This window comes from Perca flavescens, chromosome 1 (assembly GCF_004354835.1).
Source record: "Perca flavescens isolate YP-PL-M2 chromosome 1, PFLA_1.0, whole genome shotgun sequence".
Taxonomy (NCBI): Eukaryota; Metazoa; Chordata; class Actinopteri; order Perciformes; family Percidae; genus Perca; species Perca flavescens.
Window position 1 is genome coordinate 8,899,361 of NC_041331.1, and position 17,385 is coordinate 8,916,745.

The window sequence follows — 17,385 nt, forward strand, 5'->3', positions numbered from 1 at the left end:
AAAACATCTGAAAAAAAAAAGAGTGGACAACATTTAATTTCCACTCCTTGGCTTCCTTCTTTCTCTCTTGTCTTGCAGAACTTTCAAGGGTTCTCTAACATCAAGTCTTAATTAGGGATGGGTCTCGAGACCCGGTTCTATTAAGGACCCAGTTCCAAATTTCTCATATACCTCACAGACACTGCAAATCGTCACCAATGAAAAGGGAACTCCCCGCTAAGTTCAATGATACCTCACACGAGACTCTGTGAAAGGGCCGTGGCTAAAGCATAGGGGCGGGCCAAACCATGACCAATGAAAAAGGAACTCTCTGGTGAGTTCAATGATACCTCACACAATAATGTACAAGAAACGAGTCATTAGTCATTAAATGGGGCGTGGCTAAAGTATAGGAGGCAGGTCAAATCATCACAAAAAGTCAATTTTGGCCTGTAGATGTCCTGAGGCCTGGACCTTTGTCGATCGTGAGAAATTTCAGGCAGATACAACAACGTACACTCAAGTTACAACAACTTCTTTGTTCATCGATAAATGCTCAAAATGGCCACCACGCCATGCCCACACTGTTGGACGAAAAGTTTTAACTTTTTTTTAACTTTTCATCGTTGAGGTCTTTAGATGACACTGAAAAAATGACAGAATTTGAAGTTGATTGGATGAAATCTCTCAGAGTAGTTTGTTAATGTATAGCACATATAGTTTTGGGCCTACTTCCTGTTGCCACTAGGGGCTCTATGACTTTGAGTCAATTTTGGCTGGAAAATGTCCTCAGAGTTGGAGTCTTATGAATCATGAAAAGTTTCGAGCCAATTGGACAATGTACACTCAAGTTACACCCACTTCCTGTTTTGATGGTGAAATGCATAAAATAACAATAAAACACGGCCATGCCCTATGACGAAAAGTTTTTCTTTTAATATTTTTAACGTCATAAGATGGCACAGACACACAGGCACACAAATTTGAAGTTGATCGGATGAAATGTCTAGGAGGAGTTTGTTAAAGTACGACAAGTGGAAATCGCACTAATTTCGAACTTTCTATTCAAAATGGCAGACTTCCTGTTGGGTTTAGGGTATGGCTCCATTGACGTTTTTTGTACATCTTGACATGCTACATATGTGTACCAAGTTTTGTTAGTCTACGTTAAACATACTGCAGGGGCTCTATTTTTTTATGTTGTAGGGGGCGCTAGCGAGCCATTTTTGCCCCTCAAAAAGGCGATTAATTTGCCAGAAAAATAATAATAATTAAAGCTGCAAGCAGTGATGACGGGCCCTCGCCCCTTTCCCCGGGGGTTAATGGTGGACGCAATATCACATGTAGACCCCACATTCTAAGTCGGAATAATTTTTGCCAAGATACAACCGTTCCTGTTTCGACACCCACCTACAGGAACTTGGTCCTCCATAACTTGTGCACTGTTTTAGCTATCAAAAATCTTTTAATGACTTTTTGTCATGAGGGTCCTCCAAGTCTATATCCAAGTTTTCGTGCAGATCGGACTCACGGCCCAGGAGGAGTTAGACAAAGTAGGTTTCCCATATATCGCGATGTGGCTAATTAATAAAAGAAATTCTAACAGCGCCATCTAATGGCCGATTCACTCTAAATTTGGCATGGATGCTCAAGCCCCTCTGTGTTATGTTTGGTGGCAATTGGAATAAATCTTGGTAAGATACGCAACTTCCTGTTTCAATTAAGGTTATTATAGTTTTGCATTTTTCATTAGTTTTTATTTTTATTTAGTTTGGACTTTTTGTTTTCAAATTCAGTTTAGTTTTAATTAGTTTTTAAGAAGGGTTTGCTAGTTTAGTTTAGTTTTTATTTTTTGAAAATGCTTAGTTTTAGTTTAGTTTTTATTAGTTTAGTCTTAGTTTTAGTCTTTTTTTGTAATATGGGTTATTTGTCGGGGGCGAGATTCAAAAGGTCAGAAAAAAGTATTGTGTAATAATAACTCAACAAAAACATCATACAATTTTAGAAATATGTATTCACAATGTATTCAACAATAACACAAGTACATAAAATGTACATATGATGATGAGCACAAATGTGTAAACAGTCTACACAAGACCCAGCAGTAAGTGCAAAATGTGTTAGTAATGTGTGCCAGGAAAAAAACTAAATAGCCAACAGACTAAAGAAGACATATATCAACAGGTGTTTTGAACTTTGGTTTGAGTAAAGTGGCAAACTTTTTGAAGTCAATCAACTCACACAGTTGTGTAGCTAGACACCCCAGTATCAATACACATATTAACCCACGCTTCCTCACGCTTTTAGTGTTCATGCGTATTTACTAACCAGCAGCTATCGGGTCACCGGTGAAAGCCCGCCTGTAGTGTTCTCTGTCCTGCTGTTGTCTCTGTCATGCTGCCTGGCCCTGGCCCCATACATGCATGCCCTGTGTACCGGGGATTAGCTTCTGTGTCAGGGGAAGGGGGCTTTGCGTTCTCCTTGCCCTGTCACTGCTTGTTAAGGTAAGCTAGGTTAGCCTACTTGTGCGCGCTTCTCAAATGTCCTGTCAAATTCGTGGGATTTTTCCCTTAATTGTCCACTTATTTGACCACCTTCAGCGGAAGCAAGTGCCTCGCAGCGGTAGAGGGTCATGGCAAACAAGAATCTAAAGTTTCGCATTGATTTTCTTAATTTTGGTCCAGATATGTCAAAGTTGGTGTTTTTATAGTTAGCCAAACAAATTTGTTTGTGCGTAATTTGCACAATTTTAATGCTTGATTTGATAACTTTTTGTCAGGTCAGTCAGGAGATGCTGCTTGCCAAGATTCGTGCAGATCGGTCGCACGGTCTAGGAGGAGTTCGACAAAGTATGTTTTCGATAAATCACGATTTTTCAGGCATAAAAGTCTAGGCGGAAGTGGCCATGGCCTATATCAGGAGATTCAGTTGAATCCAGGGAATACGAAGATATGTTTTATGAATGTGCAATGTACGGTTTGGGAGTTATACGGTTAAACACGTTTTTTTTCTGCTGTAACGCCACATAATGGTGGATATGTGTACGTTTTTTAATTTTGTAGTTTTTGCCAGGTCTGACGTGTGCAAATTTTTGTGAGTTTTACAGCATGCAAGTAGATCAAAATCAAGTGGTTCTTGTATTCTTCACAAATTGCTTAAAAATTCAAAATGAGAAGAAAGTATATCAGTCTTTTGTTGCTTACTCACAGTAAGTGCTCAGCTTGGGTTTCAGTATGTACGCACCAGAGTTTTTGTGGTCAATGTTGCTTCTTTTTAAGAATCTATGCAAGCACCTTGGACTTGAAATTAGGACTCTAGTCAGTTCAATCATCCTTCAGAGGCCTCATGTAGTAAAGAACTTTACCAGAGGCTTTGTTATCACCAGGCTATGCAGGGGATGGCTTCTGGAAACCCTCCTCACTGCTCCTCGCTGAAAGTAGGAAAGTTCCCCTGATCAATTTCTGCGCCTCGCGAGGAATTATGGAATAAAGACAAGGATTTACTTTTAGGCTTGTTTATGGAACGATTGTCAAAGCCCAAAGACAGACACGCATTAGAACTAGTTAAGTATTTAAACTTCTTTTCGGAAAGAGTTACCATTCTTGTGTTTTGGGAGATCAGGATTTGTTGAATCGACTTCACTACACAGTTTTCAAACCTGATTTGGACAACATACATAATTATGGTGGCTCCTTCCTGTTGCTGTGTTACTTTTTTACAATAAAAATCTGCTTTGAAATCTGTCTTTCCACAGAGGTCTTTCCAGTGGGACATATGAGGATTTTTCTGCAGCTGGTTATCAGCATTACAGTAAAATAGATATTTTACTTTAACCACCAGTTTCTAAGAAAAGCTTTGGTTCCCCAACTGTGCAGTTAAAGATACCATCAGCTAGGAAAGTTAATCTACTGCCCATTAAAAACAGCGATGACAGATTCTATATCTAAGCTCCTTTTGTTTAACACGGTTCTTGAATGAATTTGCAAATAGCTCTGATCTGAAAATACAAAGCACTCTCTCACTCCTTATAACAGACTGGGTAAAGACTGATGTGAATTGGTGAGAAACAGCCAGGAGTAAGTATCTCTTCCTGACATCAAAAGACTGCCATCTCACTTCTGTCAGCTTAGGCAGGGAGGGATGACAGAGGGCCGCCAGGCAGACACGTATCCCTCTGCAAGCTGAGCCCACAGAGCGCTGGATGGATGTTGATGTCGAGGCCTGCACCACAGATGAAACCCTCAGTAAATATAGTGCCAAAAAGAAAGCTGAGACAATGTGCACTGTAGTCCATCCCAGCAATCGAGTTTTGGTTCCTGCAACATTTTGTTCAATTATGACCTAAAATCTTCTTGACATTAATTCAAAACAACCTCCAAAACTGTTTTAATATCATATCTTTTTTTCATAATGTACTAGGGCTGTGACGATAACATCACCGCAATACCGGCGGTGACGTGCCACTACCGCGGTGATGACATCACTACCGCCATCACCACATTTTTTATTTTTTTTTTACTTTTTGCTGCCGAAGGTTACAGGAGAACACATGTCGTATGATATTAAATATTATGAAAGCAACAATCATTGTTTAGTTATCATCATCACCAGTGTAGGAGCCACATAGTGTATGTTGTTTATGGTCTCATTTATATTATTTATTGATTAATGTGTTGTGCACTTGTATTGTAGGTGGTGGGCGTTTTCATCGCGGTTTGAGCGGAAGTTATAACATATTTGTTTGCTTCACCTGATCATCTGGTGAGCCTGGGAGCGAACACTTTCTGTTCACCAATGTTGCGGCTGTAAGCGGTCCAACATAGGGCTGCCGCGAGGGACTAAACACTGAGAGATGCATAAACACACTGTGATGCGCTCAAGGATTGTATTGCAAGGATTTATTCCGCCACACTAACACGCAAATTTCGACTCACAAAGTAACTTTACATTTGGTAACTGCAGTGCTAGTTGTATTTTACGTGTGGAGGAATAAATCATTGCAATACAATCGTGAGCGCGTAACAGTGTGTTTATGTATCTCTTGGTGTACTTTGTTGTATTCTCTCCTATTTGAAGAGGTTATGGAGAGAAAAAAAAACTTTTATTATTGATTTTTATTTGATTATTATTATTATTATTATTATTATTATTATTATTACTATTACTACTACTACTACTACAGGTAATGTTTAATATAATACACAGTTGGGAAGGCAAGGACATTTCTCTGTTCTCAGCAGAGGTGGACATTACCGCTGCAGTGCAATTTTAAATTTGAGCCGCTGCAAAATAGTCGCGCGACAGAAAACTCAGATCTGAGGAGCTTTAACTAATTTAAAATTCCAACACAAAGAAAGCGGAAGAAAAACTAAAAATACATGCTTCTGGCGGAATTTCCTGCAGCACTGGAGCAATCCCAGAAGTGGAGCGCCAAGGATATAGACCACTTTTCACATGACAGTTTTTCATTCCCTTCCTGTCCAGTGAAAACCATGTCATGTCATCTCCATATTCCAAAATTCTCCTCCTTCTTAAGTCTTTAAAAAGCCTGATGGATCAGCTGGAAAATGCATTGCCACAAAGCTTGTGAAAAGTTGAATTTTTAGATATACAGGATTCTCACAGGACAGTGATGCTACAAACATGATGATCTTATAGAATATGATGCATTGCTGTAGATTAAACTACAGCATCGAAAGGAGTTAAAATTAGTTGTGACCTCAGCTCTTTTCTCTTGTTTACTGGCAGCAATGAGGCTCATGTAATTGGGTAGGCTTTCCCCTGCTCCATATTTTGGTACAATAACAGAATATAAGCTTCCTCCTGAGTTGTGCTCTTTTATCTATCCTGTATTTTGCAACAAGTGGAGGAGCAGTGCGTTCTCATCAGGGCCTGAAAAGAGCCTTTGTTTGGCTCTGAACACCTGGACAGAGTTGATTCAGACTCTCCCTCCTTCCCTCTTTCCTTCTCTCTCTCTTTCTCTCCCTCTTTTCTCTATCTGCCCATCTTTTTCACTCTGAATTGTTCTCTCTTTCTCCGCTCTCTCTCTTCTACACTCTCTCATTCTCTGTGTTTAACTGCAGCACTGTGACTGAAAGTTCAGACAAATATTAGACAGGCATGGGAAAGTGCTTTTACGTTGATGAGATAGCAGCACAATGTGAGAAAGATATTTATAGTCAAGACCATTTTAGTGGTCTTACCTAGGAGATTCTCAAAATCAACACTGAGACCAGGGCAGTCAGGAGCATTCAAGTTTTTGAAATACTCTGTATTTTAGATTAAATTTGAAGGATTTCTGATCAATCAGTCCCTGAAATTAGTCATTTCAACCCTAAAATTACATTATTTATGTGCTACATGACCCACAATATAGTAACTGTTATCCTTGACTCAATCGATTTGTGTCCTAAGGATGAATAATTTGTGCCCTGAATTATTGTAATAGCTTAATTACGTCCCTCAAATTGATAACATTAACAGCTTCGCAAAGGAGGTTATGTTTTCGGCTCATATTGTTTATTTGTTTGTTTGTCTGTCAGCAGGATTGCAGAAAAACTATTGGCCCAATTTAATGAAACCTGGTGGAAGGGTTGAGCATGGGCCATGGTAGAACCCATTCAATTTTGAGGCAGATTTCTTTTACATTCATGTGGTGTTGGAATAATTGGACAAATTTGTTCCTGATCATGGCTCACCTGACACGTTTCCTTTGCTCTATCAACGTGTTGATAAACACTCTGAGAACACGTCCTCTATGTAGCGGCCATGTTATTTCCATTACATTACATTTCACTTGGGAAATGGGACCATCAGAGGAGCATGTGAATGCACCATTGGTCTTGGCGGGGGTCTGCATAGTGCCGTTCTAGTTTCATATTTGTTTTTTGTAATGGACTGAGATACACTTGGCTGCTTTAGCTGTTACTTTAGTTTTTTGTAATTCCTCCTACATTGACACAATTTAATTTTGATCTGCTGTACTGTACTGTCTTGGTGTAGTATCACATTGCTATAAAATATTATATCATGTGTTTATATATACTAGTACAGGTCCCGTTGGAACGGGCGATTGCTTGACCCGTGGTATTGTTGCTCGTAGAATTCGTCTAAACCAAACTGTACCCCAAAATTACTTACAGAAGGACCCCAAACCACTTAATATGCCAGCTCTGGCAGGGAGAGAGAGAGAAAGAGAGAGAGAGAGAGAGAGAGAGAGAGAGAGAGAGAGAGAGAGAGAGAGACGTTGTCTCGTGTCGTATGATCGTTAACAAATGTAACATTTCAGCAGAGGTGCTCATTTCCATACAGGTTTAGTGGCTTGACGGTTAACAGTGAAGCAGGGATTTGATTCACGGGGGTATTTTGGTGACGGTAATGTTATTAGTGTTATAAGTTAGCAGTAGACTTAATTAACCTGACCCAGGATGAGTCTGATGAAAACTCTGAGATTTTCTCGCATTGCACAGTGCTGTGAAGGAATAATCTCCAAGATTCCGTTATGTTCTTCCAGCTCACAACAACTTAATACAATTGCAGGAAAAGAGTCAAAGGCTGTAACACCCCCCACCCCCCCGCTGGTGTAAAGCGTTCTGCATGTGGCGCCTGATGTGCAGGTTACCTTCCCCCCAAACACACCCCCAAACATGGACACACATACATACATACAGATACGTCTCGCTTTATTCAAAGTATCAAAGTAGTGCTACTTTGCACATTTTTGTGGGTCTGAGGTGTATTTCACATTTTAGCTGCCAAATCTCTGCTGCTTTCTTTGACCCTCTGTCTCTGGTCCTGCGCTGTGCTCAGTCAGTGTGCAGTGTGAGAGGGGGAGTGGCCAGCGGCTAGAGTGGCAAAAGCCAATGTGTGCTTCTTCTACTGATATATATTTAACGATATATTTTGCATTTCTAATCCAAACAACGTCAAACTTGGCACCGCACTTACTCGTGCCCATAGCAAGACACCTGTCAAGGTTGAAATCCATCAGACTAACAGTTTGAGAGATATGTGCATAACAGACACACAGACACACAGTCACACAGACAGATAGACGTTCCTGCAATGTATAGATAGATGAATGAGCAAAAATATGACAGTATAGTAGTACAGCATGCAAACTACAACCTCATTATCAGACCCAAACGGAATCTTTTTTTTCTCTTCAGCAGGGCTCCAGAGTGAAAAATTGTGGAATTTAGCAAACCGTTTATCTGCTTGGTTTAAAATGTGTGGAAAATTCTGTGTCACGGTACACACTTCCTGTCTCCTAAAGATGTGTGGCCTCGTTTGAACGTGTAGTGAACGTCATGTGGATGAATGAAAAGTTATATTTGAATAATTTATCAGATAGATAGTCTTTATTGTCCCATAGGGATGATCATTTCCACACATCTTCATTCATGTTCCATAGCACAACAACAGAAAGGGCTCTCAGTTTGCGTAAGACATGTAGACTATGTTGTGCGCCTTTCTGGATGGCAGTGACATGTTCCTTGAAGTTGAGTTTATTGTCTATAATGAGTCCCAGGTATTTAAAACTGCTGACCTGTTCAACTGGTTGGCCGTGGATGTGGGTATGGTTCAGTCCAGGTGGTGATTTGGATGTGTACATGACCAGCTCATTTTTTTTGTCTATGTTTAGTTCAAGGTAATTGTCCTGACACCATTGTGAAAACTGTGAAATTGAGTCCTGGTACGCTGTGATGGATTTGTTGTTGTTGAGTAATCCAACTATGGTAGTGTCATCATTTACACAGCTAAAAGACATATTTAGCATGACAGAGATTAGTTTTGTTAGGGCTTTCACGAACATTACTGACCTTAGCTTCTCTGTGTTGCCAGATCTTATGAGACATTGGTCCTGAGACAGAAACAGGTCTCAAACAAAGTAATTTTTCTCCTGATGTGTCCGTCTGAAAAATGCCATTTTAGTGTCAGAATGTTTTGGAGATATGTGCCTTGTGAGAAATCGGTCAAATATCTACTTTGGTGACTATGGGGCGAAAGGATCGCACATAATCTGTCTTCACGTTCACTTCTCCCATTGGAATCAATACACTCGGACTTGCCCCTAGTCTCCTAAAAAGGCGTGGCAGTGGCGGAGCCCACGTGACACAGATACAGGAAACTAGCTTGAGTTGGGGCGTCTCGGTTCTAAACTATCTCTGACTAACCGCAGATGTTACAGATTACAGGTATTTACTGTTAATACCAATACATCTTAAGAAAATAAAGTAAAAGGCCTGAATTACACTGCAGCCAGTATATTACTGTAAATTCAAATAATACAGTAAGAAACTGTATGTCTATTTTCAGCAAAATACCTTAAACTTTAAAAACAGTATGTGTACTGTAAATAAACAGTAGTTTACTGACGAAGCTGCTGTCAGTATATTACTGTAAATTTACGGTGAAAATTTAGGAATCAAATACATCTACAACAACAAATATGTGAGAGAATGAGACCTTGTTAAAGCCAGAAGTTCCAAAGTATAAATCTACATAAATCTATCTTTATTTTTCTCGCACCTGTTGTGTTCTTAAACCCCCCAATGTTGCAAAGTAGACACCCTTCTTGTTTTACGTACACGTTTTCAGCCCCCTGAATGATTATTTTTACCTCTTTTGGGGAGTGGGTTCTTTCATATTTTTTGAGGGCGACAAATCTACCTCTTCTAAATATTGAGGGGGGGCGGGGTATATCCCCTGCACCCCCAAAATCTACGCCTTTGATACCATAGACCACATATTCACATCTTGTACACCAACAAAATAATTTTTATCCCTTGAAACTTTTGACTCAATCTGGTGTAGAGTAAGAGTAAATGAGCCTGTCCCTATAATTGATTGAAAATGGTAAAGGGGGGAAATGTGTAACATCATTACAATATTTGCTATTACTATAGTTCTAACTTTTACAACACACCGTAGGTTCAGTGTGAAAACTCTTAACTCCTATATAGGATATTGGGCTCAAAATCTCATACAGCATACAAAGAAAACACATGCCTTAAATTAGACTTAGAAATATAGACTACATAAGACACAGTGACTCAATTACTGACTTTAAAAACTGACTTAAAACATGGATATTATGGACTTTTTATTTTTATTTTTATTTTTATTTTTACGAGATTGCTATAATTTTGAATGTCCTTTTTTGTTTGTGGAGTGACCTTGTGTGTCATGAAAGGCGCTTTAAATAAAATGTATTATAATTAGGTCATGCAATAATGTTAATCATTTAATTTTAAACATTAATGTTTAATAGAATAAGCACAATCAGAAAATACAACAAATACGTTTATTGTTATTGTTTTGCATGCTTCTTACACTAAATTTCTTCAAATGATGATACAAATACTGTAGAAAACGTTTTATCACATTTTATCACACAGCAGTACTTTATTGTCGTGCTGTTATGTAATATAGATAAGATAGTTTACTTAGTCTATATCCACAACATTCCACTTCTGGGATTGCTCCGTTGGCGACGGATATTCATTTATGCCAGATGTCCATTGCCTTGGCCTTCCTTTGTGTTGTAATTTTAAACTCCGGTGGATTTATGAGAACTATGCTGCCCATCAGGGTAATATGTCAAAAATATGAAGAAATGTTTGCAAACACATGTGGTTTTGATACAGTGATCTGCAGCATTCAACACGTCCTCATACCTTAACAACAGAGTAGGTCGATTGCCAATGACTCCCAAAACGACATGTATGAGCAGTCAATTTAACTTCTTTAAACACATGACCGTAACCAAGACCACCAAGGCAGTTTAAACCCTGTGACCATTCTATTTAACGTAACAGTCGCAGTTTTAACAGGTAGATAACACTGTGAAACAGAGTTAAGTTTAGGCAAGAAAAATACTTAGTGGTAGTAAAACATCAGGGATTGGCCTATAATGAGTCACACAAAACTACTTAAATGAGGACGTAACTACCTCACAGATATAACTACTTTGGAATTAGGTCTGTAAAATCTGACTGATTATAAAAAGTGACCCTTGACTTTTGTTTTCACACCGGACATAAATCCCATAGACAGTATATAATGGACCAATAGACCCTGTTGCTCTGGACGGAGACCAGTGAAGGCTATTAGAAGCACTTTTCCGGTGATGGCCAGCTTTACTGCGCAGCCTCCAACTGAGAGAATGTGACGTGAGCAACGTGTCTGAAAGTTGGAAGTCTTCTGGTAGCTGTGCCAAGACAAATCTCAATCATTCCCAATCTTACAGATACGGAGAGTGTAGGTGGATGTAGGAGATAACATGGGCACAGTAAGGAGAAGGCTAATTATTGCTAACTAACATGCTAGTTAACATTAGTAATTAAACCTAAACAGCTCATGTAAGTCGAAACTGCCTGCGAGCTTCTCCTGTACTATACGGTAATTCCTCTACTATGCGACAGTAAGTCACTTGGTAATGACACAATCGTTAGCTTATATTTACAAAAACGTCTGCTACGGAGCCATAACGTACGGTACAAGGTAATGAAGCCTTTTATACATTGTCGTGTTTCTTTGGAACTAAACAACGGACAAATTACTTCCTTGTTTGCTCCCTAGATAATTACGACAGCCACTAGAGGTCGCCGCTTAACGTAACTAGAGACCATCTGGCACATCTGCTTGCTCAATCGACCTATACGGCCATTTTATAACTTATCTTAAGTTCTTCACTTAATTGTAAATTAAGGGAAGAATTTAGTGGAAGTGAGTTTGGCTCTTTGCCTTAATTGGTTTGCATAAATATTGTGTGTGTTTCAAAGCCTGATAAACTGTATCTTATTCCTCTGTGCCATAGAGCACCATTGTTGTATAAGCACACCAGTGAGCCATACTGTTGCACTGGGTGACATCTTCTTCATTACCATGAACACACAAACTGTAGTTTATCTTTACTCATTCCCACATACTTTGTCCCGCTGCCACAAATACTTTGTATTTACTAAATATGGATTAATCCACCACTGAAAATAATCCTAGATCAATGCACAATTTCCATGCACAAGATTTGATAAAAACTACAGTGGCTTTGTTAGATAATTTGATAAATACTTGTTTGCTGGCCCCATCTAAAAAATATTTATGGTGTCCATGTTGATGTCTCACTTGCTGCTAATCCCTTAAACTGTTTGAACTTCCAGTGCAGGTTCCTGCTTATTTGCATGGGTCTGGGCCCATGCTTTGCATTTCATATTGTTTCCCGACTTATCCATCCTGCCAAGCCCCACCCCCACCCCCCCTTTGTGCAATTCCTTTGAGTCTCTCTCTCTCATTATGAAGTGTTAGAAAGTTGCTGAAGTGATAAATGAGCCTGCGAAAGCCCGTTGTCCTAATTAAACTTTGACATAAAGAGTGACAAGAAGCGATGAAGGGGAAACAATAGCAGATTGTGTAGGAGTGCAAGCCTGGAGCAAGCAAGCAGCTTTGTCCTCCAGAACAAAAGCATTTGTTTGCATGTGTTCAACTCCATTCAACTTCACCAGGCCCAGGTGCAAAAACTAACTTTGCGAGGAACCTCACAACTCATAACACCTTTGCACAGTTGATGAACAGCCTGCAGTCGGTCCAAATAGGCTGACAGAAGCAGATCAAAGCTCCTGTGTTGCGATGTAAATGTTGTGCAGCAGAATTACTTCAGTCTCATTACTTTCATTGTCTGGAAGGAAAGACAGCCAAATTATTCAGGTGTGAAATTTTGCTATTTAAGAGGTCTCTCTCTCTCTCTCTCTCTCTCTCTCTCACAAACACACACACACACACACACACACAGACACACACATCCCACCAAAATAAAAGTAAAAATGCACTGAATTTATTTTCCATTGTCATTACTGGAAAGTACTTGTTGCCTTGCTTACTGTATACACAAGTAAGAAGATAACATCACCTTCCACACTATTAACACAGAATCATTAATAAATAGGTTGCAGGATGTTTCCAAGGTGCTGTAAGAAAGAGAATCCCCTCAGAGAAGGGCCCTTCATTTCTGAGCTCAGGGGCGGAGTTGGGCTTTCCTCAACTGCTGTGTGAGGAGGGAGGAACTCTGCATTCTTATAAAAAGCCAGTATATGGGCTGGCAGTATTTAGACGACGGAGCAGACAGACTGGCCCTGGGCTGTACTGCGGACCCAGAATGGCACAGAATGGAACAACAGAGAACGGAGTGGCTGAAGGGATCTCAGCTTTGCCTTTTCCTCAACCTGTCAAAGTCCAGGAGATCAGACACACCAAGGTAAGAGAAAACAAGTTCAACTGCTGCAGGTACAGTACGGTTGGGAGCATTTATCATAATTGTGTTTTTGACTTTAATGATAGTTTATATCAGTTGTGGCACAAACTAAACCCATTACAAACTCTCTCCGCTTTCCACAGATTTTTATCAACAATGAATGGCACACATCCAGCAGCGGAAAGACATTTCCAACTTTCAACCCAGCGACAGGTGTCAAAATCTGTGATGTGGAAGAAGCAGACAAAGTAAGTAGGCAGACTTTATTTTATTTGTAAAATATATATGTATATATAATATAATATAAATAACAATAATGAATAAAACATACACATGTAGGCCTACATGCGTAATTAAGACCTTAAAGGGAAACTTTATTTTAGATTTTCAACTAGCATTATGTCTTTACTGTTATCTGCTCTGGCTCTGAATCAATTGGAGAGAAAAAATGTAAGCCCAAATTCATTTAAATATCTGTTAATATCAGGTTTTCTGTTTGTCAGAACAATGTCAATGAAATCCAGCATGCCATAAGAACTTAATCAGATACATAAGAATCTTTTGCCAAATTCGGTATATAATTTATCTGCAAAGTAGCGTTTTATATCAACCAAATAGTTTTGTCAATATAGTTTTACATATTTGTTAAATAAAGGTAAAGTGGGAACCAAAATATTTCAAAAGTATAGGCTACTATTACAATATTACCAGTCCGCTTACTACGTATGCACATATAATTGGCACTGAAAGTCATTCATGTGCTGTACGCACAGCCTACTTTATACTTTATATTTATACGGCAGACCTGTGTGTTTTGACATTGTCCTGCTTTAAAAAGTGAAGAAAAAAACATCTCAAGTTCCCAAGTTAAGGAGGACAAAAAACTGTAATTTCACTTATTTAATAAGGTTCACATCACAATAAATCAACCTTCCTTGTGATGTGAGCCTATTATTTTGTCCTTACCTTCTCTTTTTGCAACAACCTCCTTTTCCAATTTATTGTCCCACTTTATTCTGCTTAATTTTTCTGTGTAGGAAGATGTGGACAGGGCAGTGGGGGCAGCCAAGGCGGCCGGGCAGAGAGGCTCTCCGTGGCGGCGAATGGATACGTCAAGCCGCGGAATGCTGCTACACAAACTGGCTGACCTGATGGAGAGGGACCGGCTCCTGCTGGCGGTGGGCTTACTTTCACTACTTTCTTTATGCTACCCACACTAGGTCATAGCAATGAAATGTTTCCTGCAGACATCTGCTAAAAACAACAAGTCCTTTCTGAATATGTTCATACTGTTCCACAAACAGTTCATCCATTTTACTCTAAAATTCAAAGTGGTGCTTGTTTTTTCCTTAAAAACATGATGGACGTATACAGTTCAAGAATTACAGATTTACCTGTGGTAGAAAAATTATAAAGTATATTCAAAATGTACTTTAAAATTGGTCACTCATTATTTAGCAAAATGGCATCATACATCATATTATTTGATTATTATAACTGAGGCATTAACTTGTAATCATTAAACTATTGTATCTGCTCAAGATGGAGGTGTTTTAGGTAATTTATATATATAATTTATTTATCTGTATATCAATGCATCATATTTAATGATCATTACAGATTTTTTTCTTGTCTTAATCTGCCGAGTAACTATAGTACTGCAGATAAAACTTACAAGTAAAGAAGTAGAAATATAGAGTAGCAAAAATGGAAATATCAGAACTGTATTTATTTTTTTGCCGTACCTTAGTAAATGTGCTAAGTTACCTTCCACCGCTGCTCATTTATTTCTTCTTACAAACACGTTTCCTCTTTGCTGAATCCCACCCCCCATGTCTACATAAATTCAGTGTCACATGTGGAAAAACACGACTAACTCATGCTAAATGTTTCATCTGAACGACATCAAGAGTTTCTTTTTCTTGTGTTGCTTGTGGTTCAAATATAATTTAAAACAATATATCTCAATTATAGAAGCAAGTGCTGTTTTATAAGCAACAGACTTATTCCTGCAACTGAAAAATGTCCATGATGGTGACTTTTTCATATCAGGGATTGGCCTAAATTATTGCATGACATCATGACCCCACCCTGGTCTCTCTTTTCTCTTTGTAATGATTGCTGGATGTTACTTCCCCCCTCCTTCAGATACTGTTTGGAATGAAATCCTGTTGCTGTGCGTATTCACTCTGTCTAGCTGCCAGCTTGCATTAAGACTTAGATCTGTAAATGAACCCTTACAGATGTGAGTGAAGTAATAATACTAGATTGCATGTGACTGCTAATTGCAAACAGGCTCTGGAGTGGTAGTGTACAGCATATGGCTAATTACACTAAATTCCCAGCTATGTTTGGGGAAATAAAGACCAGATTCAGAGCATTTAAAGGTACAGTAAAGTAGTACAGTGGTTTCAGTATCTGCTAGAGCTGCAGATCCTCACTTCTCCTTTTGTCCCTTTAATTTAACAATGGAATAAAAGTAATTTCAGTATACATATGTACACAAACTCATCAGACTCCATTTAAATAAACAATAATTTCATCATCGTAAAACACTCTGCATTCAAAGTCGACAGAAACAAAATAAAACCATCAAAAACTGTCTTGTTTCATCTCTCTGCTGTTCCAATAATCACTCTGGTTGGGTTGAAATAATGTAAATTCACCCATTTACATGTGAAAATATGCTGGCTGTATACACGCTAAAAGTAGTGATTATTTAAATAGAGTCTATTGAGTTTGGTTTAGTTCAAACAAAAACGATCTTACTCTTTAATAAAAAGGTCTATCTCTGTAGGGATCCTTTCCATAATGTTGTCAGAACAAAAACTGAACTTTTAGTGGATGGAAATTGACGAAACACATTTGTCCCATAGGGTTACATTGCAGCCAGGTAACAGCATTCACGCTTATACAATACTGGACCAATTTCAAAGTTTTTTGTTCACATCAGTCAATATTTCAGCTAAACGTGTAACATGCTTGACCAGTGATGCTAGTTTTCTGATTCTTTAGACCCTGGAGACTCTGGACACGGGGAAGCCTTTCCTGCAGTCCTTCTTCATTGACCTGGACGGCAGTATCAAAACCCTTCGTTACTATGCAGGCTGGGCGGACAAGATCCATGGAAAGAGTCTGCCTGTAGGTGAGTGTGTGTGCCATCTTATTCTAACTGTCAGGAATTTAACAAAAAAAAATCATGGCCAACAAAGATGAGATGATGATGAGATATGAAAAGATCCTGTGTGGTATAGGGTTGGGTACCGTTTGGATTTTTACGATTCCGATGCCGAACCGGTACTTTTAAAACAATTCCGATTCCTAAACCGATTCTTGAAAAACTGAAAAATGACATAAAAGAAAGGCTTTTTTATGGAGTTTTTTTTTTTAATTGAAAATTATTTCAATTTAACAATATATTAACGTTTTAAAGTACTTAAATATATAATAAGTAAACCTAAGTCACCTAACACACAACTACAATAATTTAACAAATAACACTTACACTATTAACAAGTAACAACAAAATAAATGTTGAGTTGGTATGCCAACCAGCTTCAAACTTTAGCAGTTCTTTTGCAGAAAAATGACCATATCTGCCTTCTTTGGCAAGATAGGACACCTATCCTGACTTATGGCATGTCCTGCACAGGAGAAAACTCTCTCAGATGGTGTCCAAGAGGTCTGTACACACCCAGGTATTAGTTGAACGGGAGGACAATTTGGGGAGGCTGTCCGGCTTCCCCCACCACCAGGCTACAGGGTCTTGTCCTGAACGATAGACTAGCAGAGCAAGTGTAATATGTTTACTAGCGATCACGTGCAGTGAATGGTTAATATGCTTTAACATCCGTTTTGGTGAGCCCAGAGGGAAAATATTCCATTTTAAAAGTAGCCTACATTTAGGGTAGCTAGCTAACGGTAGACTACAGAGAAAGTGTGATATTTTTACGTACGTTTCGGAGCATGTATAAAAAGCTGTCTATCCAGCAGGGATTGTAGAGTGCACTTCACACCACGAGCAGGCACGTGGGCCACTCGGCAGAAAAGGGAGAAAGAAAAAAGATTCTGCCACTGTCCGTAGCGACAGAGGGAAAATATTTCAGTCGGAACTGAAATGAGGAACTGAAATTTGCGTTCTAATCCGGTCCGAA

At 39.0% G+C, this 17,385-nt stretch overlaps 1 protein-coding gene across 1 annotated transcript in view; it reads left to right on the forward strand.

Moving 5' to 3' along the window:
- Positions 1-12,942: 12,942 nt before the first annotated feature.
- aldh1a3 (aldehyde dehydrogenase 1 family, member A3) overlaps positions 12,943-17,385 on the forward strand; it is a 41,433-nt gene continuing 36,990 nt past the window's right edge. Inside the window, exons 1-4 of the mRNA XM_028581929.1 lie at positions 12,943-13,234; positions 13,375-13,479; positions 14,269-14,409; positions 16,247-16,376. Coding sequence (XP_028437730.1) covers positions 13,136-13,234; positions 13,375-13,479; positions 14,269-14,409; positions 16,247-16,376 — 475 coding nt within the window. The 5' untranslated portion in view covers positions 12,943-13,135. The remainder of the gene's footprint in view (positions 13,235-13,374; positions 13,480-14,268; positions 14,410-16,246; positions 16,377-17,385) is intronic.